Raw genomic sequence first — 18,518 nt, 5'->3', positions numbered from 1 at the left:
GAACTTTGCTCCCTGTCGAAGCGTGAAGAACTTGGAGAAAAGAGAAAGTCGCTCATTACCTTGAGATCGATCATAGTTTCGTTTTGCTTGGTAATCTATTGATATTAAGCTCTTTTCCTCTAAATAACGAATAAAGAGAAACGTCAAACGAACAGAGATTGAACTGATAACGTTCCTGTAACCAGTGTTTTATTTCAGACATTGATGAGGTTTGCTTAAGATCTACTGAAATTAATTATCTGTTGTCAAAGCATCTTTTCAATGCGCTATGCATTGCTTTTCAAAAGTGATTGTTATTTAAGTGTTTATGGATGGATCAGTTCCATAATTCTCTCCACGTTTTTTAACTTAGTTACCTATGACCTGAATTAAAGCCCTCCCTCTATAATATTTCTAAGACCACAAGCAACTTTGAAATGTAGGTTGAACACAACTTTAAAAGATTTTAAGAACAGAACCGGAAATAACAAATGAAACAAATGAAAATAGCTACTAAGTGGCAATCATATCAAGGAAAAAGTTAACTTATCTCTCTAACAGAGCAAGATACAATGAATTTTCACAGTCAAAAGACTGAAATAATTGGCTAACAATTAATATTTGGTTTGTTACCTGATTTACTGCGGAACTTAAAAACTTAGTAATTCTGTTTCAAGGTAAGACCTTCTCAAATGTTAGCCATGAAAATTTGTCAGTAGGTAAGTAAAATCTCGATCTTACATTCCTTGCAGCCTTGTCTGTATTCGAATTCAATTTTCTACTACAACTTAAAAATCGGTGGAATCTAAATGCTGAACTTCTCCATGATTCGTGAAGTCGGCTGGCAAATTTCTTGCAAAAGCTCCGCTACGAAAGATCAAATTTCGCTTTGTCTAGATTTCCACTTTACCAAGACATGATTTTTAAAATGAAGCCGTTTGATCATGAAACGCTCTCCAATGGTAGCAAACAAACTCTTAAGCTTACCGCAAAATTTAATATTCTTTTTGACCAAATAAAATTTCAGGTAAAGAAAACACGCATTCAAAATATTTAATCCTTACGCTACGAAGCGAAAAAGCGGTACGAGCATGTCGTCAACTAGAAATGAATTGGCAGGATATTCTTCGCATTTCATCTTTCCCTCTATCTATCCCAAACTTCACACTGCTTATTTCCGGAAAGCCTATTATCTAACCAAACCTTCCTCTAACTAAGCCTCTAAATTATAGAAGGCCTGCCGTGATTGTAACAGAAGTACAAAGTGAATTCGTCAGTGCAGAATCTGTCATGATGTCGGACTTGTGTTGGTGATTGAGTAAACCTCGAGAGCTTCTGTTAGAGATACCTCTTCCCAGTAAGGGCCGACAAATTCTTCCAGAGCACCGCACCAAAAACCTGAAAATTGAAAAATCTCAGGATCGGTAAACATCGCTAAACGTTGCTAAAGGTAAACGATTCGTTGTAAATGCCTCATCGATGAACAGTGCATGCGTTGACTAACTGAACCGTCAGATCGAATGCGTTTGCACAGTTTTTTTACTATAGGAATATCCTGTACCAATTATGAAGTAAGCCGACTTGAAAATATCCACCACAGGAAATTTAGGCGTGTTAAGACCACTCAAACTCAAAACCCAGGAGCATCTGTTAATAAACACTTTTAAAAAGGTGTTTTACTGTGTTTACGTTTCATAGCGTAGCAGGAAATTTGAACGGTGTAGCACACTGTTGCTTTTGTTGGAATGGAGCAGATTATTCCGATAGATGAGGTTCCTTTCTTCGTTTACACTGTTTGCTCGCAGTAACAGCAAATTACACAGCTTTTCTATGCTGGAGGCTTATTTACCCCCTTGAAGCTCGCAAATTATCGTTTTACCCCAAGGGTAGGTGATAAATTTGCCACCTTTTCAAACGAATCGGCGTTAAACTGTTAGCGAAAGCGAGCTTAAATGTGTACACTTCTAATTACATAAGGCTTTCGTTTACTTACTTTCATTAAAGAAAATTCCCTCGGGAGAACCTTGTGACTCAAACTCTGTACTGCTGGTGTTTGAAGAAGTTTCTTCATCGCTTAAACGTTGTCGTTTGCTCGTGGTGTCTTCGTCTTTTTCACTCTCATCGCCCGAATCCTGTTCCAAGATATTCTCGAGGACATTTATGTAGTGAATAGCTAGTCGCAAAGTGGCAATCTTGGAGAGTTTCTCTTCTCCATCGTAGCTCTCTTTTGGAATAACTTTTCTCAGCTCTTCAAATGCTCTGTTCAATTTATGCATTCGATTTCTTTCTCTCACCGTAGCACAATCCCGACTTGACCTCAAATGTGGGTACTTTCGTAACCGCGCCGAATCCCGAAAGCAGTCGCTGCATATTTCATCTACGTCTTCCTCAAAATTGGCCAATTCCGCGAGCTTATTCCGAGCCTCGCGGGACGTCTGACGAAGATGATAGCGTTTCTTCCCATTTTCGTTTCTTGTGGAAGCTTCCATCGCTGTTTTGTAATCAAACTCTGTTGCGCTGTCCTCTTATTTGACTTGACTTACCTTACCTTGCATTCTTGAAGTTCCGCAAGCTCCGCCCCTCCAATCAGACCTCATTAAAAAGTTTCGATGCATGTCCTTCATAGACGTCATCTGTCAACCAATCTGAGCTGAGCTTTTGCGGTACGAGGCCAATTTCTTGACCTCCGATTACGGCCGCAACAGTGCGGATTTGTTTGGAAAACGACCAAAACATGTCTTTTGACGGACCGCCAGGGCCAATGCTTAATATTTGACAGATTAACGCGTCCTTGTACATCTATCTCCCTCCCACAAAGAGGTATTTGCGAGAGTCTTTTTCAACGACGAAAACTGTCGAGGATGATTTATTATTTTTTAATTATTGCCTGACAGGATAACATTGTCGGGACTAAGACTATTGACTTAACTAAATCATTTACCAAACATATCTCTAAATTTAACCCATGATCGTGATCTCATTATTTGACCTCGCGCCAGATTTCCTTGACAAAATCACTCAAGAATGTTTTTCTTTTAAATGCGCGAATATATGAAAGTGAAAGAACTTTAGCATAACAGGGTCTGATACTGACAAATAGCACCTAATCGAGTCAATAACTGAAGTAAACAAAACCCTCGTGTTAACTTGACGGATCGAACTCATAAAATAATACTCATAAAAAAAAATACTCCATAATGTTTTCCATGTGCTCGAAGATACGCAAATATGTAGCCCGGAAGGTCGGTAAATACTCTGTGATAACACGTTCTTGCAATTAACGAGGTTCATTGTTTCAATCAAATTGACACAGTGCACCCGCAGATAGTTGATTGCTTACAGACAGTTCAACTCTAAAGGGATCCGTAATTGGGGAGGCGGTGCTATATGTTTATTCTGCCTCCTCGGAAATGCTCCTTCTGTGCCGTTTTAACGAATCTTCTCGATGCTCCACTTAGCTTAAGCGGCCTAAAAAATTATATTTATCTCATCCTACTTGACTTTTTCGATTTACTATCGATAATATGTCTGAGTTTCGCGAGGAGGCCCGGCGGAAATTCTGTCCTAGTTAGTATGGTCTAGTGATTGACAATCTTGAGTGCCTGGTTGGACATTTTTTATCAAATTTCCGGGAGAATTGTTTTCTCGGTTCCGAGGTTTCGTCATAATATGTAACTTGGCGATCGGTGATAAATGTTAAATGTCAGATGGAGAAGAATATAATCCAGTTCCGAAACTTGTCTATAAAAATAGCAAAAGCAAATAAATAAAGACCGATTTACTTCAGATAATTGCGAGGAAATTGTTGCGTTTTGCAGCATATTATTTCCATTTGTGTAAACACCAGGGTGACAAAAAGGGCAATTCTTGTTAAGCTCATACAGGGACGTTGGCATTTCTGATTTGTAAACAGAGGGTTTCGCTGGCCAAATTCGATCATCACTAGTGCACTTCGTGAGTATGAAGTTAGCGTCATCCGTTTAACAGAATACACAGGATACAGAAAACCACAGGCCGAGATTTGAGGCTGGGTATTTATTTTCATTCAAGAGTTATCGTATTGAAAATTACTCGAAAGGCTCTCTCAATGCTTTCACTTTTGTTAGAGACTAGAGAGGAAATTTATGAAACAGTGTTGATACATTCCCGAGCAGAAAGGAGATTAGAAGACAGAAAAATATCAACTTAGGCATAACGCTTGATTTTATACTAAATTCTCTTAGCTAGCATTATAAGAAATGTAAAACAGACGTTGTAGAGAATTGATATTGGATCTAGGGAGTGATCAAAATGAAAAGGTGAAAGTATCTTTCATTGTCAGTCTTGCTCGTGGCTATTTTCTGGTCTCGTTACGCTAGAAGAAGATCTAACAACGGCTGCGTTGGTCAACACATGAATGTAAAATTGTGTGTGCTTTTTTTAAAGACTATTGTTCCTAGGATCGACGTTGTTAAGACACTTGACCGCAATGCATTTGGCGGACAATTTTAGCACAGACGGACCACCTTGTGAGTCTGTTGAAATGTCAGAAATACTACAGAAGTATAGAATAATATACCGGCCACAAAAAAAGCACTGAAAAAACGTTTCAAACGGCCCGGGGAGGCAAAAAACCCCTATCCTTCGGTGCACTGATATTTCTTTTCACTTAATTGAGGTTTTCAGACCACAGTTCTTTGGAAATTTTATTACTCGGTCCTTAATTTTTAACCGCGTCACATTCTATATTTCTGCAGTATGTCTTACCTGTCAACATATCCACAAGGTGGTCAGTCTGTGGTCAAGTATCTCGACCAACGGTTGCGTGGGACACTTCATGCCTACAAAATTTTTGTGAACCTTCAAAAAAACTACTGCTATCTGGGACGCGTACGTTGTAGGACTTCTTCACGGGTAACGAGCATGAACTAGACCAGATGACTCCTGAGAGCAAGACTAACAATATATGGTACTGTCACCCTTTCACTTCCTAGATCTAAATATCAATTCTCTACACCGTTTGTCTTACATTTCTTATAACACCAGCTTAAAGAATTTAGTGTCAAATCAAACGCTTTTCTTAATTAAACACCCCCAGGGTGGCCCACCTGTGATCGAACTTCATGTTGACAATCGGTGAATACCAACTTAAGCTGGGTTCTGACATTAAACCTGTTATAAACCGAAAAACCCTGAATTAATGATGGGCCAAAAATCCTGATCCAATTAGGAGTGGCTCTTTTAATCTGGAGGGGCTCAGCTCTCCTTTATGGGTCGCTTGGCTGGGAATTTCGACAATGGAATGCTTTGATTCAGACACCGAATTTATCATGTGCCGAACGGATATTTTTGTGAAAATTTCTCACTGCCTGGCATTTGGTGTGTCGGCTGCTGAGTATTTAGACACAGCTAACGTTTTTGCCTCATACTGCTGAAGAAACTCTTTAACGGTATCAGATACTGAATTAATTGAATTAACTTCGCAGAACGAAATGGTCTCATTTTTTATCTCCTGTCTCGACTGATGGGAAGGGCTACAAAGTCCGACCGAGGAACAGTGTTTCTATCGTTAAAGTGGATATCTGCGACGGGCAAAACTACCGACAGTGCGGAAGCAAACGCTAAATGTTGTTTTGGTAAGATATACTAAAACGAAAATTAGCAAAAGAAACTAAAAGATGGTTGATATTGACACGGATTGCAAAACAACTATTTATCTAATTATCGGACTGGCTGAGTTCAGTTTTAATGCCGGCTCAGATGGAGGCCTGTACAAACAATAACAAGGCCAGACCACGACACCGGCAACTACATTCTCTACTCTTTAATTGCGAGAGGTTCATGAGTTCTTCATCGTCCCCCACTAACCAGCAGAGAAAAAATGCAGGAGACGGAGCCCACGGTTTATCAATTTCTCTTTTTAATCAGTTTTATGCATTTTGTCATGGTAAAGGAAACATATTCTCCTCGATTATTTAAAGACCTTGAGTGTTGATCCCGTCTCGACCTGCCGTTAAGTGTCCAGTGCACACAGTTTCCCCTTACAGCAACATCTCTTAAATAGACATTAAGGGAGTAAGAATGAAAGAAATTATCACCAACTTAGTTAAAAGAGTTTAATTCGAGAGAATGGGCAAGTCTATTATTTCACCTTTGATCTACCAAGAATTGTATTTTAATTTAGAGTATTTTAAAAACCAATTGTCGCTAGTAAATTGACATTGCACTGGTTCACTACTGTGATTGGTCTTAAAAAAATACTCGCGCCAGCTTCCCAACCATGCAATCACATCACTTGCTTTTTCCCGCCTTGATCATGAATTCAGTTCTTATTGGCTTCTGGTGACTTACTCTTATCTTCTGATTGGCTGTGGTGTTTGTTGCTGTAATTAAGTTGTCTTCCATGGCCCCTTAAAGCCGCCATTCGGTTCCTTGGAGTGCGAAATGTTAATACCTTGTGATGCAAATATGGATTAAGCACATACATGAACTTGGTAATCGTTACAGTCAAAACCTGTGCATCTTTGATTTTGTCGAAGTTGGGCCCCCCATATCGAATCAAAAGATTGGGTATGAAGCCGACAAACCAGCAGACTGCGAACACGAGGCATGCCCTGTACGTATATTTTCTCAATTCTTTCTCTCTGCAGTTCTGAACACTAATAGAAATAGGGATGAGAGATGGGCGAAGTTTTTTCACGATGCGAAAAAAGGTTATTAAAATAATAATAAGAGCTGCCACGTTCAAAGATATAGAAAAGGTTACAAGATGTAAGAAAGAACTTTTTTTGCTTGATATTTTGTTCAGGAGGCCGTACGGATCAAAACTGTGGCAAAATGGATGCTCTCCAAGCACATCAAACGTAATAGCGGCTGAGGCCAAAACTAACACGAGAATCCAACAGATAAAAAATAAACTTTTTGACATTGTGTTGTCAGTATGCGCTGATTGAAAGGGCGTCAAACACAGCCTTGTCGGTTCATCGCTATGAGGAATAAAGTGATCGCGTTCATCGTCATACAGACAAATACTGTCGGGGTAATAATAAAACACAAAACTGCGGGCACCGTAACTGGTAACCAGTGTAGAAAGAAAGCCGATCGTAGAAAGACTTACAAAAAGGACTTGTGGGACCTTACGTAGTCTCCCTCGCAGCCGTTATTTTTGGATGTCCTTTTGGGGGAGCGTTGCGTGACATCCAAAAAAAAAAACGTCTGCGAGGGAGGCTAGGCCTTACGAGGATCTCTGCGTTTCCAAAACAAAACGCATGCGCGCCCATTGCCAAAAATCCCTGCCAGAGAACCAATTGTCAACAGCGAGATGTCAATAATAATAACAGTTTGACTGACAGGTGAGGCCTGATGGTTTTCCATCGATGAATGATTCATTTTGATTTTTGGTCGTGGCTGGAAAGGCATTAACTTTGAAATTCACCTGCCGAGCGAAGCAAAACGCTAAATCAGTCTCGTATGCGTTTTATTTTCCGAGTCAAACTCTGACTCCAGGTAAACGAGATGTAAAATATAGGGGAAGATTAAGAATTGAGAAAATATCAGAAGAACATAATTGAGAAAATATCAACAATTAAATGTCTAATATTTAGCTTAAGCCCGGCGTTATATAACTTACCTCAAATTTGCAAATACAAACTGACCTTTATTTGAACGGAGAGTACAACTGTTCGCTTCATGAAGTAATCTAATTTTTCTTTTTTTCCTAAATAAGTATATTAATTTTCTATGGCGACTTAACATGAACATAACTATAATCTACATCAGGACCACACAGCCTGGTTAGTTATCTACTCCTGATACATGAACAATGTAAAATTTAAGAGTACAGCTCATTAATTTCGCGGTTTTTTATTTTTTTTAATTATTTTTTTTAATTTTTTAATTTTTTTTTATTTTTTATTTTTATTATTATTATTATTTTTTTTTTAATTTTTGTATATTTTTACTATTAAGATTTTCAAACTCTTTTAACAATGAATTTTGTTTCTTGTATATTATACACGTAATTCAGTCTTCGGACTGCGAGGTGATTTTTTTTAATAAACGATTTATCTATCTATCGATATGATTGAGCTGCCTTCAACTCCCCATATAATCGCCTGTGTTTGTCATTCGACTACTGATCCTCTCCAGAAAAAAAAATCAGTACCTTTCTTTCAGTTGAATGTGATGTGTAGAAGAAATAGAAAGGAAAAAATTGTTGCGGAGAATACAAGTTGGAGCTTTAATCATTCGTAATACTTGCCTTCTGGTCTATCTTTTTCGTTTTTCTCAATCCGGCTTCGCCGCTTCCTTGCAAAAGCAACTCCAGCGTTTGCGAAACTTTAGCCAAGTATTTACACCTGTTCAAGGGAGAGATTCTCAGTCAGAAACAACTGATGTTCAAAGCGTTTACTTAAAGTATACTTTTGCTGTTGATCTGATAAACGCCTTTCTGAGTGGAATTCAATCAGAATGGAGCAGAAAAAAAATAATTCTTTTCTCCTATCTGAGCTTACAATATTCCTAGCTTAGCTTTAAACGTATTGACGTTTGCATTAAAATTGTTTGAATGACATGATTATAGGGTTTTCAATACGACGGCCGGTCAATTTAACAAAAGACTCTAGAATAGGATTTCGTTGGGCTTTGACAGAAATATTGCCAGAGTTGTCAAGATGCGCATTTGTGTTTGATTGTTGAATAGAGCACCATCTGTCGGAAATTGTTTTTTTAATTAATCTACTTATTTAAATATTATAATGGTACACAACTTTGTTTCAGCAACTCAAAGCCGGCCTCTAAAATCATAATCTTCCTTCTTTTATTGTATCACTCACGCTTCAGTTTAATCGATTCGTTTCATGTGACCTTGGCACTATTTCATTCAAGATGAAGTTATCGTACTTTTCTGTGAGATATTGCAAACGTTAGGGAAAAACAAACGGAAAATAACTTTTTAAAAGGGTTGCATCCCTAAGTTGATTGTTATAAATTGCTCATTTTTCCCCCAAGGATTGCTCAGACGAAAATTATAAAAATATTTTTCCTGGAGTTGCCGTAAAAAAAAATTCATCAATTGGCTCTAAGTACTGAAAAAATCCATTTCCAGATTGGTCAAAGAGTCTTTTAAATTGCCAGCAATGACGCAGTTTATTTGCTTACCGAAATTTTTGCATGACAGTTGTTTTAATCTGTCTCTGACGATATATTTCTCCATTAGAGATTGTCACAGTAAAACAGTGATGCATGAAATCGGGGCAATCAAATGGTTTGGTGTCATCAGAAAAGAAAGGTTTATAGAGCACTCTCAATCGAGTGTCGTAAGTAATCCGGAACTACTTTGGTTTGACTTCACTTTGTCGGGTCCAGGAAACTCGCGCATACGCGTGTTTCTGCGCTTCAGGCAGCTTGTCGGTTTTTACTTCCGGTTTTCATTATTGATATTTTCTTTGCTATGATTGACTATTGCTTTGCTTTGGTTTAACAACCCTCAATCTAGAAACGCTCCAACCTCGTTCCCAGGGTCTCTCATCTTCCTGCTGCCTGGAGATGAGAGACCCTGGGAACGAAGTTAGCTCTATGCCATTTTGGTTTTCACGTGACGTCATTAAAATTAAAAAAATAAGGAATTATCAATCAGAGTGAGATTTTTGATTAGTTAGTTAATAGAACAGTTGAAGACATAATATTCATACAAATTTTCAGTTTGATCGGGTTTTTCGTCTTGTGATTGTCATGAAAGCGCCCAAAAGAATTTATTTAGGGGTACGTAAATAATTATTTTATTCTCCTAGGATCAATGTAGTGGTTAATATTTGTATCTGTTACGTAACTTGTTGTGTAATTAACCTTTCTTTTATATATCACATAGTTTTCTTCATTCTTTTCTGGCACCTTGCGTCCACATGTGGTTACCACGGGTGGTTACGGTGTGAGGTTTTTTTTTCTCCCTGTTTTGAGAGAAGGTTGGAAAGTTGCGGAGACTCGTTCGGATCGGGGCACGTTTCAATCACTGAAGAGTCATTCAGGAAAATCGTCCTTTCACACGACAAAGATTTCATTTGCCGGGGGCGTACGTTTGCAGAGAAGCTGGCCGAAGAAAGCGCAGAAGAAGGAAAAGAAGAATATCTTCTGTCAAAGGGAAAGCCAGTGAAGACAAGAGGAGTCAAGGAAAAATCTGGGCGAAGACCGAATTACGTGAAGTTAGAAACTTCTACGTTTAGCTAGAAACTTCTACGTTTAGCTGCGTTGAACGCGAGTTTGGCTTGTTAAACGCGAGTTTGGCTTGTAACGAGTTAGGGTTGTTAAACGTGAATTTGGGTTGTGAATCGTGAGTTTGGTTTATCAGTCGTAATAATTATATATTATTATATTATTATTATTATCAGCCGTTTGTTGGTGGAACGTGGTTGTTAAGAACAGGTCAGGCACAGGGACGCGAGGGTGAACTGAACTGAGCTAAAAAAAAAAAAAACCTACTTTTTTTTTTTACATCTTAATAGTAATACTCTTGTAAATAGTTTTAGTGTACTGAAGTTTAAATCTCGTATTTCTGTAAATTAATTAGGATAAACAATTCAGTTCATTGTGTTATCGTTATTGTTAGTTGCTTTATTGTTTTGCCTAGGGATAATAAATCTTTGTAGACTTATGGTTGGTAGCGTTGTGGCGTGTCTTCTAGGGATTGTTTGTGCTTGGGGTTTTGTCTGTGCCACAAAGGGCGCCCACCTTTGTAGCATGCAATCGTCACAGTGATAAAGCAAGGTTGAATTTCTAAGCTTTTCCGTATATTAAAATGCTGTCACGTAGGTTAAAAAAAAGTAGCTTAGCTGTTGAGATTTCGCAATCTGAACAGTCCTTGTATGTGAATGAGCAATCATAGAGATTTTTGTGAACCCTCAGAAGACGACTGCAGGCTTTTCATAAGAAAACTCGAGGACATATGTTTTTGTTAGTTTCCGGCCGCCACGTTGGTGTCTGCAGACAAAGCCTTGTAAAATTTGAGTAAAGCATTTCTTTGTGTATCTCCCGCACGGAACATTGCAGAAACCGGAATCTTTGCGAGACTGTGCGAATATTCATCTTATTTTATTTCTACGATTCTTGACTTTATTTGTTAAATGGTTTTGATGATTGTGTGACAGTGGTATCTTTGACCCCAAAAGAAGATCTATTCCAAGGAATGACTATCCAATTTCATCGCAGAATGGTTTTCTCCCAACCGTTACGTGATACAGGATAGATTGGTTTGAACGGTTGAAGGAACGTTTGATTTGCATTGCAAATATTTTTAGGCTTAACTTCATTTTGAATTCTTTTTAATTTTGTTAGGATCTTCACACGTGGAGCTTACAACTTCATTGAGGCTTCATGGCTCAGAGCTTCTTGCTTCACATTTGGTTTTTCGGGGAGCGAAAAAATCATCGACCCATGTGTAAGACAGTTCTAATGCCAGACAGCTAAAGCTGAAATGTTGGTTGACCTTAACACTCAGACTTAAATGTACGTCGCACATTGACAGTGGCCGGACAGCAACGTGAAGCCAGCTCAGTTCAGCCATGTTTTGGGGCATTCTTTGAGCTCGTGTAAGTTATCTTCTTTCGTTACATGTTCTTTGATATAACTTAAAAACCTCTGGAAAATTACTTGAGTTTTTCAAAGCCAAAACGCGCCAAATTTACCCTGTTTCAAGAAAGACTTAGAGAAAAAAATCCAAATTTTGAAATCAAAGACTACTAGTCTCCGCGGAGTTCTATTGTTATCGCTATTGTTTTCATTGAACAAAGACTGAATGCATAATTAATGTTGGGGCTATATGATACTCTCGTTCCATATTTATTCATTTATTCTCTTATTCATTTATATATTCTTTTTTCCCTTTTATTGAACTATTAACTGCTTTGCTCCAGCTTTAGTGCCAACTACTTACTTAGTTTTACTCAGCTCGATTAGCTCTTTAGTTATTCTGACAGGAGAGACTTATCATTCCGCGGTATTTGAACGGCAAATTTAAGGATTGTCAAGAAACATATCAATTGCCAGGTTGAAATATCGCATGTATCACAAGAGAAGAGGAGAATGAATTTGTGTCGAGCCTTCCAATGAAGTTCTGAGAAGAAATGGGTTTATCATCACCAGACACCTGACGATTACGGAAGTTGTTCGGATTTATACAAAAGTCCCCCTTCCCGCCCCTCCCCCTTTCTAATGAGATATAGAGGTTTCTATTACCACGGTTATTTATTTGTCTGTCTATTTAACTCTTTATTCTGATAAAACTGTTTTTATTCTCGCAGTCATCAAGTGATCGTGCGACAGAAAAGAGAAGAAAAATGGCGGATTACTTCTAGATCTAGAACAGGACCCAGAGACAAATACATTTACAACAGGTCAGTTCATGATTAAAGTTAGGGACCGATCAGAATTTATTGCATGGTAGGGTTAGAGGATTTTGGTTTTATTAGCTGATTCCCTCCCCCCCCCCCCCCTCCCTACAAGATTCTGTAGTATTTCTATGATCCCCTCCCCATCATTGGCAGGAAGTTCCGGTTAATTCTTTCTAGCACCCCACCCCCCCCCCCCTTCATACTCTGTTGGCTACGTCTGACCCCCTTCCATTCCCCCTGAAAACCATGTAACTCCCCAACATCCTCCGCCCCCCTCCCCGGGCGATGAAATATGTGTTCAGGTTTTGAAAACTCTGTTAATTAATCCACCAGTATTTAAGTTGTCTTTCACGGATCGAAATGTTCCACATTCAAGCGCACAAATGCTTTCTGAGTTGATATCAACGACCGATAACTTTCGCCAGGACACCAGTTTTACTACAGATATGAGTTTTAAAACCTAGTTTTCAGCAAAATTTTAGGAAAATATATCAGACTTCCTCCCTTCACTGTGGTTTTTGGTACAATGGATATGTGAAGTTCATATATTTTGAACTGCGGTATTAAATACGTATGATGCACGATCCTTCGCAGTAGATAGCGCTATTTATGCAATAGCGAAAATCAGACCTGAAAAAAATCAGGCCTGTACGGGATTCGAACCACTGATCTCTGCGATACTAGTGCAGCGCTCTACCAATTGAGCTAACAAGCCAACTGGGAGAAGGCGCTATCTACTGCGAAGGATCGTGCATCATACGTACTGTGGTTTTTGTGAGCAGCGAAGTTCGCATCGCTAATCTCACTTTATTATATAGATACTGATGAAATACCAGGATTTCTCCTTTTACTAAAAAATCCTATCTTCACCACGCGCAGTGAAGATATGATTGTAATATCCTCTATATCTAACTTCACTAGGTAGAGTACAAATAACACGCGAATCGAGTACAAATATCCCGCGATATTGTAAAAATAAAAAGACCTGTTTGACCGGTCGGCTGTACGTGCTACGATTCTCTGTTTGCTTCACTTTTCCCGTCTTGTACGAAATACGCATAAAGTAGAGTTTCTGGACAATAAATAACTTATTAGACGTCATCAAACGCAACTGAACCCTTCCCCGGGGGGAAAAGCTGTTAAAGTTACGGGGATTAGGTACCATATTTATTCATCCATAAGCCGAGCGATATTTTCACAAAATATTACCAAAATCTCGAAAATTTGAGCTAGAGGAGGGTTCTCGGCTTGTAGCCGAGTGTTTTCCCAAACATAATTTTTTCGAAACAGCAAATTCAAAGGAAACATAGATATATTCGTCTATAAGCGGAGATATTGCATGCAGAAGTATATAACAAAACAAGTTCAAGTTGGTCATTGAGTTTATTTAGGTGGTTGCTTCAAAAGGAGCGGTTTGTTGTTTTCGCCGCGTAGTAAATACGGCTTACTGTTCGTCCTCGGTGTCGGCGTGGAATTCGTTGTCCACCTCCTCCTCATCCGCTAGTTCTGCCGTTTCTTCCGAGTAGATTGCTTCATCTTCCATGCCGTCTAGAGTAGTTAAGATTCTGCAGGTTTTGAACGAGAGTGTACAGATCTTGCGAAAGTGATTTAAGAATTTCGAAACTGACCAATCAGAATTGCCCATTCCCCACGATTGGCAAACAAACTCGTCACATGTTAGGGTGTTGAAATTTGCGATCACGTAAAAAGAAAACTTATCTTGGCTTCTCTGCTCTGTAAACCAGTAAAGTAATCTCTCATCCAGCCGCGGATATTTCGGAGTGTATCGGCCCATCGTTGTGCGTTTCGCTGACATCCATTGAAGAGATTCTCTTGATCTTTCCTCAAGCGACTCACTGATCATGATGACTTACTCTCTGGTTATCTCGGAATTGTTTTCGACGGCAATACTGCATTGAAAGTCTGTTCTGTTTCGAAACTTTTGCGTTCATTTCAGTTTGTTCGAGAATGGAATTCTCTGAATATGGTCTCGGCTTATAGCCGAGTATTTTCAATTTACATGTTTTAAGAACCTTCCCGATTAAAACAGACCGAAGTTTAGGGTCTCGGCTTATAGCCAAATAAATACGGTATCTTGTTTAACAAAACTCGTAGGACGTTAAGCTTTTCCTATCAAAATTGCGCAGACTCGTAAGTGTCCGTTGTTTCACTCTTGGAAAATTTCAAACTCGTCTGGATTAAAGGTCTCGATTTTGTTTCAAGGTAAAGTTGAAAGCAAACGAACACGTACCGAACAACACCCAAAAATAATTTACAACAATACCAGAAACATTTTAAAATTACTCCGCTGGTAAAGCATGATTACCATTTCAAGGTGAACTTTGAATTAAAAGTTTTTTTTTTTCCTTAAGATGTACACCTCAGTTCTAAAGAATGTATTGTTTGTCAGAGCAAATCGAATTGTTAAACACTTGTACATTTGAGTTAAACCCCTACAGCCTTGTAAAGTTATGTCTAAGAGAGTACTTAAGGTTTCCAACTCATTGCTAAAATTGGGGTAGGGGAAGGGAAAGATAGTCTATCTAATAGGGGACAACCTTTTCCTACCGTAAATTGATCTGCCTATGCATGGCAAATCGTTAAATACAAAAAAATACGATGCTAGCGAAAGATATCTCGGCTATTAAACCTTTTATTAACAAGATCTGATTGTTAATTCTCCCCGCTAGCTATTATACATTTCCTTGCAAGTTAGTTAGGAGAATTTGGTGTTAGATCAATTAAGATAATAACTTTTTCCCGATACGTTCTCATTGTCTGTTTGTTGGATAATATTTAAGATATTACAGGAAGCTAGAGGTTACAGGTTAATCACTTATGGGACTTAAAGAGTAAACCCAATACAGAACGGCTAGCAGTGAACTTATTTTAGAGTGTACTAAACACATGTTCATGGCAAAATTTCCTTTTAATTGCAGGTTTGAAGGATGATGCCACACGATTTGGAAAACGTGCTAACTTACATTGAAATAAAGTTTATGACACGCTTCTTAGATATACTTATTAAGGAAAGAAAGTCTTGAAATCAGTGTTTGCGGAGAAAATAACTGATAAAGCAGTTTGTGCTTTTAAAAGGGCTAACTAGGTTTTTTAAAAAACGCCTTTTTCTTGGACTTGCAAAGAAATTTGGTCACATAAAATTCTAAGTCTTCTGGTGGTAAAAATTTGCTATTGAAAAAAGTCTGCGCTTGTGGATTGTGTCCGGTGTTGATCGAAAAATATAGTGTCTTTTGGCGGGAAAAATTTGCTATGGAAAAAAAAGTCTGCGCTTTTGGATTGAGTCTGGTGTTGATCGAAAAATATACTGTCTTTTGGCGGGAAAAATTTGCTATGGAAAAAAAAGTCTGCGCTTTTGGATTGTCTCTGGTGTTGATCGAAAAATATACTAACTCTTTTGGTGGAAAAAATGTATTGGATCACGCAATTTGTTTTCTCTTGTTAAAAGTTAAGTATATTTTTTGTTTTAATACGAGATGCTGTTCAAATCCGCAGAAAGATTTTTCCTCTCGGCAACTCTCCATACGCATTTTTTATTAAAAGAGAGCCTATATTTTGGCTTGTTCCCAGACCCTTTTAAAGGCGCAATTTTCTTATGTAACTAAGAGATATCAAGAAGAAGATAAAGAGACAAATGTTGAAGTGAAGTCTTTATTTGCTTGGCACTGAATACAATTAACAAGTAAAAATATTTACAACAGTTGATAAGCATTATCATGCAAAACAAGTTAGATGAATGTGTGTACCCTAAGAAATAACTAGCTTAATTGGCGAGGCGTAGCTAAAGCTGATCAACAAGAAAAAAAATTAAATACGATTATTGACAAGATTTTGATGATACCTTAATTTTAATACAAGCTAAGTATTAATTACCTACGTGAAATATTCCACTGGATACTAATCGATAGAAAGTGGAATTTCGATCGAGGGTGATTCGTAAATTTTAAACCAAAAAGTTAAGACTCCTATTACTAAGAAAGATGAAATAATGTTTTGATTGAAAACCATCAAACCATCGTCCATCGTACGACACAAGCAATTGAACCTATAATTACCTCAAAAAGTTAATGAGCCAATGTGAATCTACTCTCAGGAAAATATATCTGTGATATATTTGACTTATTCATTTAGAAAACATTAGCAATTTCATTAACTTACTGGCCTTTTAAAATCGAAAATGTTTAGCATTTTCTAATGCAATGGAAATTATGTTTGATACTAGACAGATATATCCAATTCTCTTCGTTCCGAAATATTAGAAAAATTTGCTCTACCGAAGGTCGTAAGGATCTACTTGAAAAGTAATTAACCTATTGCAGCTGTCACATCGAAAATGAAGTCTCTACCAGCAAGGATCCCCGTTGACTTCATTTTCAAATCGGCCATGAACTTGATTTGCAGAAAACGTGACATATAAGGATTAAACCCTAGTTAACTCATTTTCGAGAAGTCAATAGTAGATCAACCTATATTTCTTCAGTCCTCTAATTTATTCATGCCTCCATCGGAAAAGATTGCAGGGAAATAAGGCAAAGGAATGTGAGAATTTTTTACGAAGATGTAATAGCAACGTGTTAACTTATTTGGATAGAACTAACAAAAGCAAAGGAAGGTAGCCAAAAAGCAAGCAAATGTCGCGAAAACTTTGACAACTCCGCGAATAAAAGAGCATCAAGTCACATACAAGTGGAATTTTGCCTCAGAAACTAATCAGATCATGTCACACACCAGCATTACTCATCCTGAAAGCTCTCCGAAAATGTCAAAATATTTCACTTCATCTTACGCATTACAAGAAAAGTTTGTTTGAATTTTTTTTTACAAAAAAAAAAAGAGGACAAGTAAGTAATCAAAGTTTAATGTCTTTACGTGGGGCATGGTTACCCATATTGCCCGAGCCAGAGCAACAACCCACCCATACCACACTAACAGCTACTTTTCTTTTGTTTTTGTTTTCTTCTTTCAAAGAGACGACCAGTTCGTTTACATTCCAATCATTCTTTGTCAGAGACAAAGTGCTACAAAAAAATTTCACCACAGGCGAAAACATTATTTTGAATCACACTTATTTTCATGCAAATAATTTGTTCATTCCTCTACCGAAATATTTCATTGTATCGTTTCTTACGCCATCCAAACGCCCATAAATCAAGTCTATCGAAGTCGCGCTATAAAAGGAGCCTTAGGTCCCACTGGAGCATTTGTCAATCAACCGTCGTGTGATGTAGAACTCTCAGAGTCAAGTCAGCTTGAGCTACAGCTACTCCAAAGCAGTGAACAGCGGGCGCATTCCTCAAAATTGTTTTATGTCCATCACAAAATAAGAGTTTTTGAGATTTGTATTTCCTTTCTCCAATGGAAACTGTCTTTACTTGTGGCGGTAAATTTGAGATCAAAGTAGGTGGTTCGCACGTTACCTCATGCCACCAGGCTGGTCGAAGTAAACAATGGATATCTCATTAGCTCCTTTTGTTCGTCTACCAGCATTTAAATTTGACCCGCACACGTCAACGGGGAGTGACAAATGAGCCTAGGTCTTCCCAGGGAAGACTTCCTTAGATAGCGCGCCTTCGTGTTTAAATTTGTCCAGTTGAAAATTAAACTGCTACATGATAAGCGTTTGTCTGAAAACGACTAATTTAAGGCAGAAGGGATTTTCCGTATAACCCTGCGTACTGCTCTAAATTAAAGGTGTAGTCTACAAGATCAATCTCCTGTTTTCTTTAGATAAGAACTGTGTGCAAAATGAGGTCTAGGGCTGAACGAAAATCTTGCTAATAGACCCCTTCAGCTTGCATGTTTTGTTTACCCATTTCAGTCATGCGATAATACTCGAGAGAACTGTTTCTTTTCAAATTTCCTCTTATTCACGTACCTAAGCATAAGATAATAGGAATTCCCTTGAGTCCTGGGGAAAACAAAACATACAAGTGAAAGAGGTTTGTCTGGATTCCTTTGCAAAATTTAATTGAAAATTTTCAAGTGATCCAAGAAAGCCAACACGATACATGGCCCAATATGTTTTGTCTATTTGAAATCAAAAAAGGCCGAAAAAAATTCCCTGCCTCGAAGGAAGTAGTCACGTGTAGACATAATAAGACTATTTTGACAAAAAAATCGAACGCTGAAGCTTACCTAAAGTAGTAGCTTTCGTCTCCA

At 38.1% G+C, this 18,518-nt stretch overlaps 1 protein-coding gene, 1 long non-coding RNA gene and 1 pseudogene across 2 annotated transcripts; 1 reads left to right on the top strand and 2 right to left on the bottom strand.

Moving 5' to 3' along the window:
* Positions 1–159: 159 nt before the first annotated feature.
* Positions 160–2,537, bottom strand: LOC111337627 (uncharacterized). The gene is made up of 2 exons (XM_022943965.2): positions 1,973–2,537; positions 160–1,377 (listed from the first exon to the last, which is right to left on the bottom strand). The coding sequence occupies exons 1-2, from the start codon at positions 2,466–2,468 to the stop codon at positions 1,268–1,270; spliced, it is 606 nt and encodes a 201-aa protein (XP_022799700.1). The 5' UTR covers positions 2,469–2,537; the 3' UTR covers positions 160–1,267.
* Positions 2,538–6,280: 3,743 nt separating this feature from the next.
* LOC148740573 (uncharacterized) lies at positions 6,281–9,552 on the bottom strand (annotated as a pseudogene).
* A 13-nt stretch (positions 9,553–9,565) lies between these two features.
* On the top strand, positions 9,566–16,188 carry LOC111337625 (uncharacterized). Its single transcript, XR_002695527.2, has 4 exons — positions 9,566–9,720; positions 9,827–11,540; positions 12,252–12,344; positions 15,281–16,188. It is a non-coding gene; the product is annotated as an uncharacterized LOC111337625 (long non-coding RNA).
* Positions 16,189–18,518: the final 2,330 nt, after the last annotated feature.

The sequence above is a fragment of the Stylophora pistillata genome, chromosome 2 (assembly GCF_964205215.1).
Source record: "Stylophora pistillata chromosome 2, jaStyPist1.2, whole genome shotgun sequence".
NCBI classification, from domain to species: Eukaryota; Metazoa; Cnidaria; class Anthozoa; order Scleractinia; family Pocilloporidae; genus Stylophora; species Stylophora pistillata.
The sequence above is the reverse complement of the archived record's forward strand: the minus strand, read 5'-3'. Positions and strand labels throughout refer to the sequence as shown.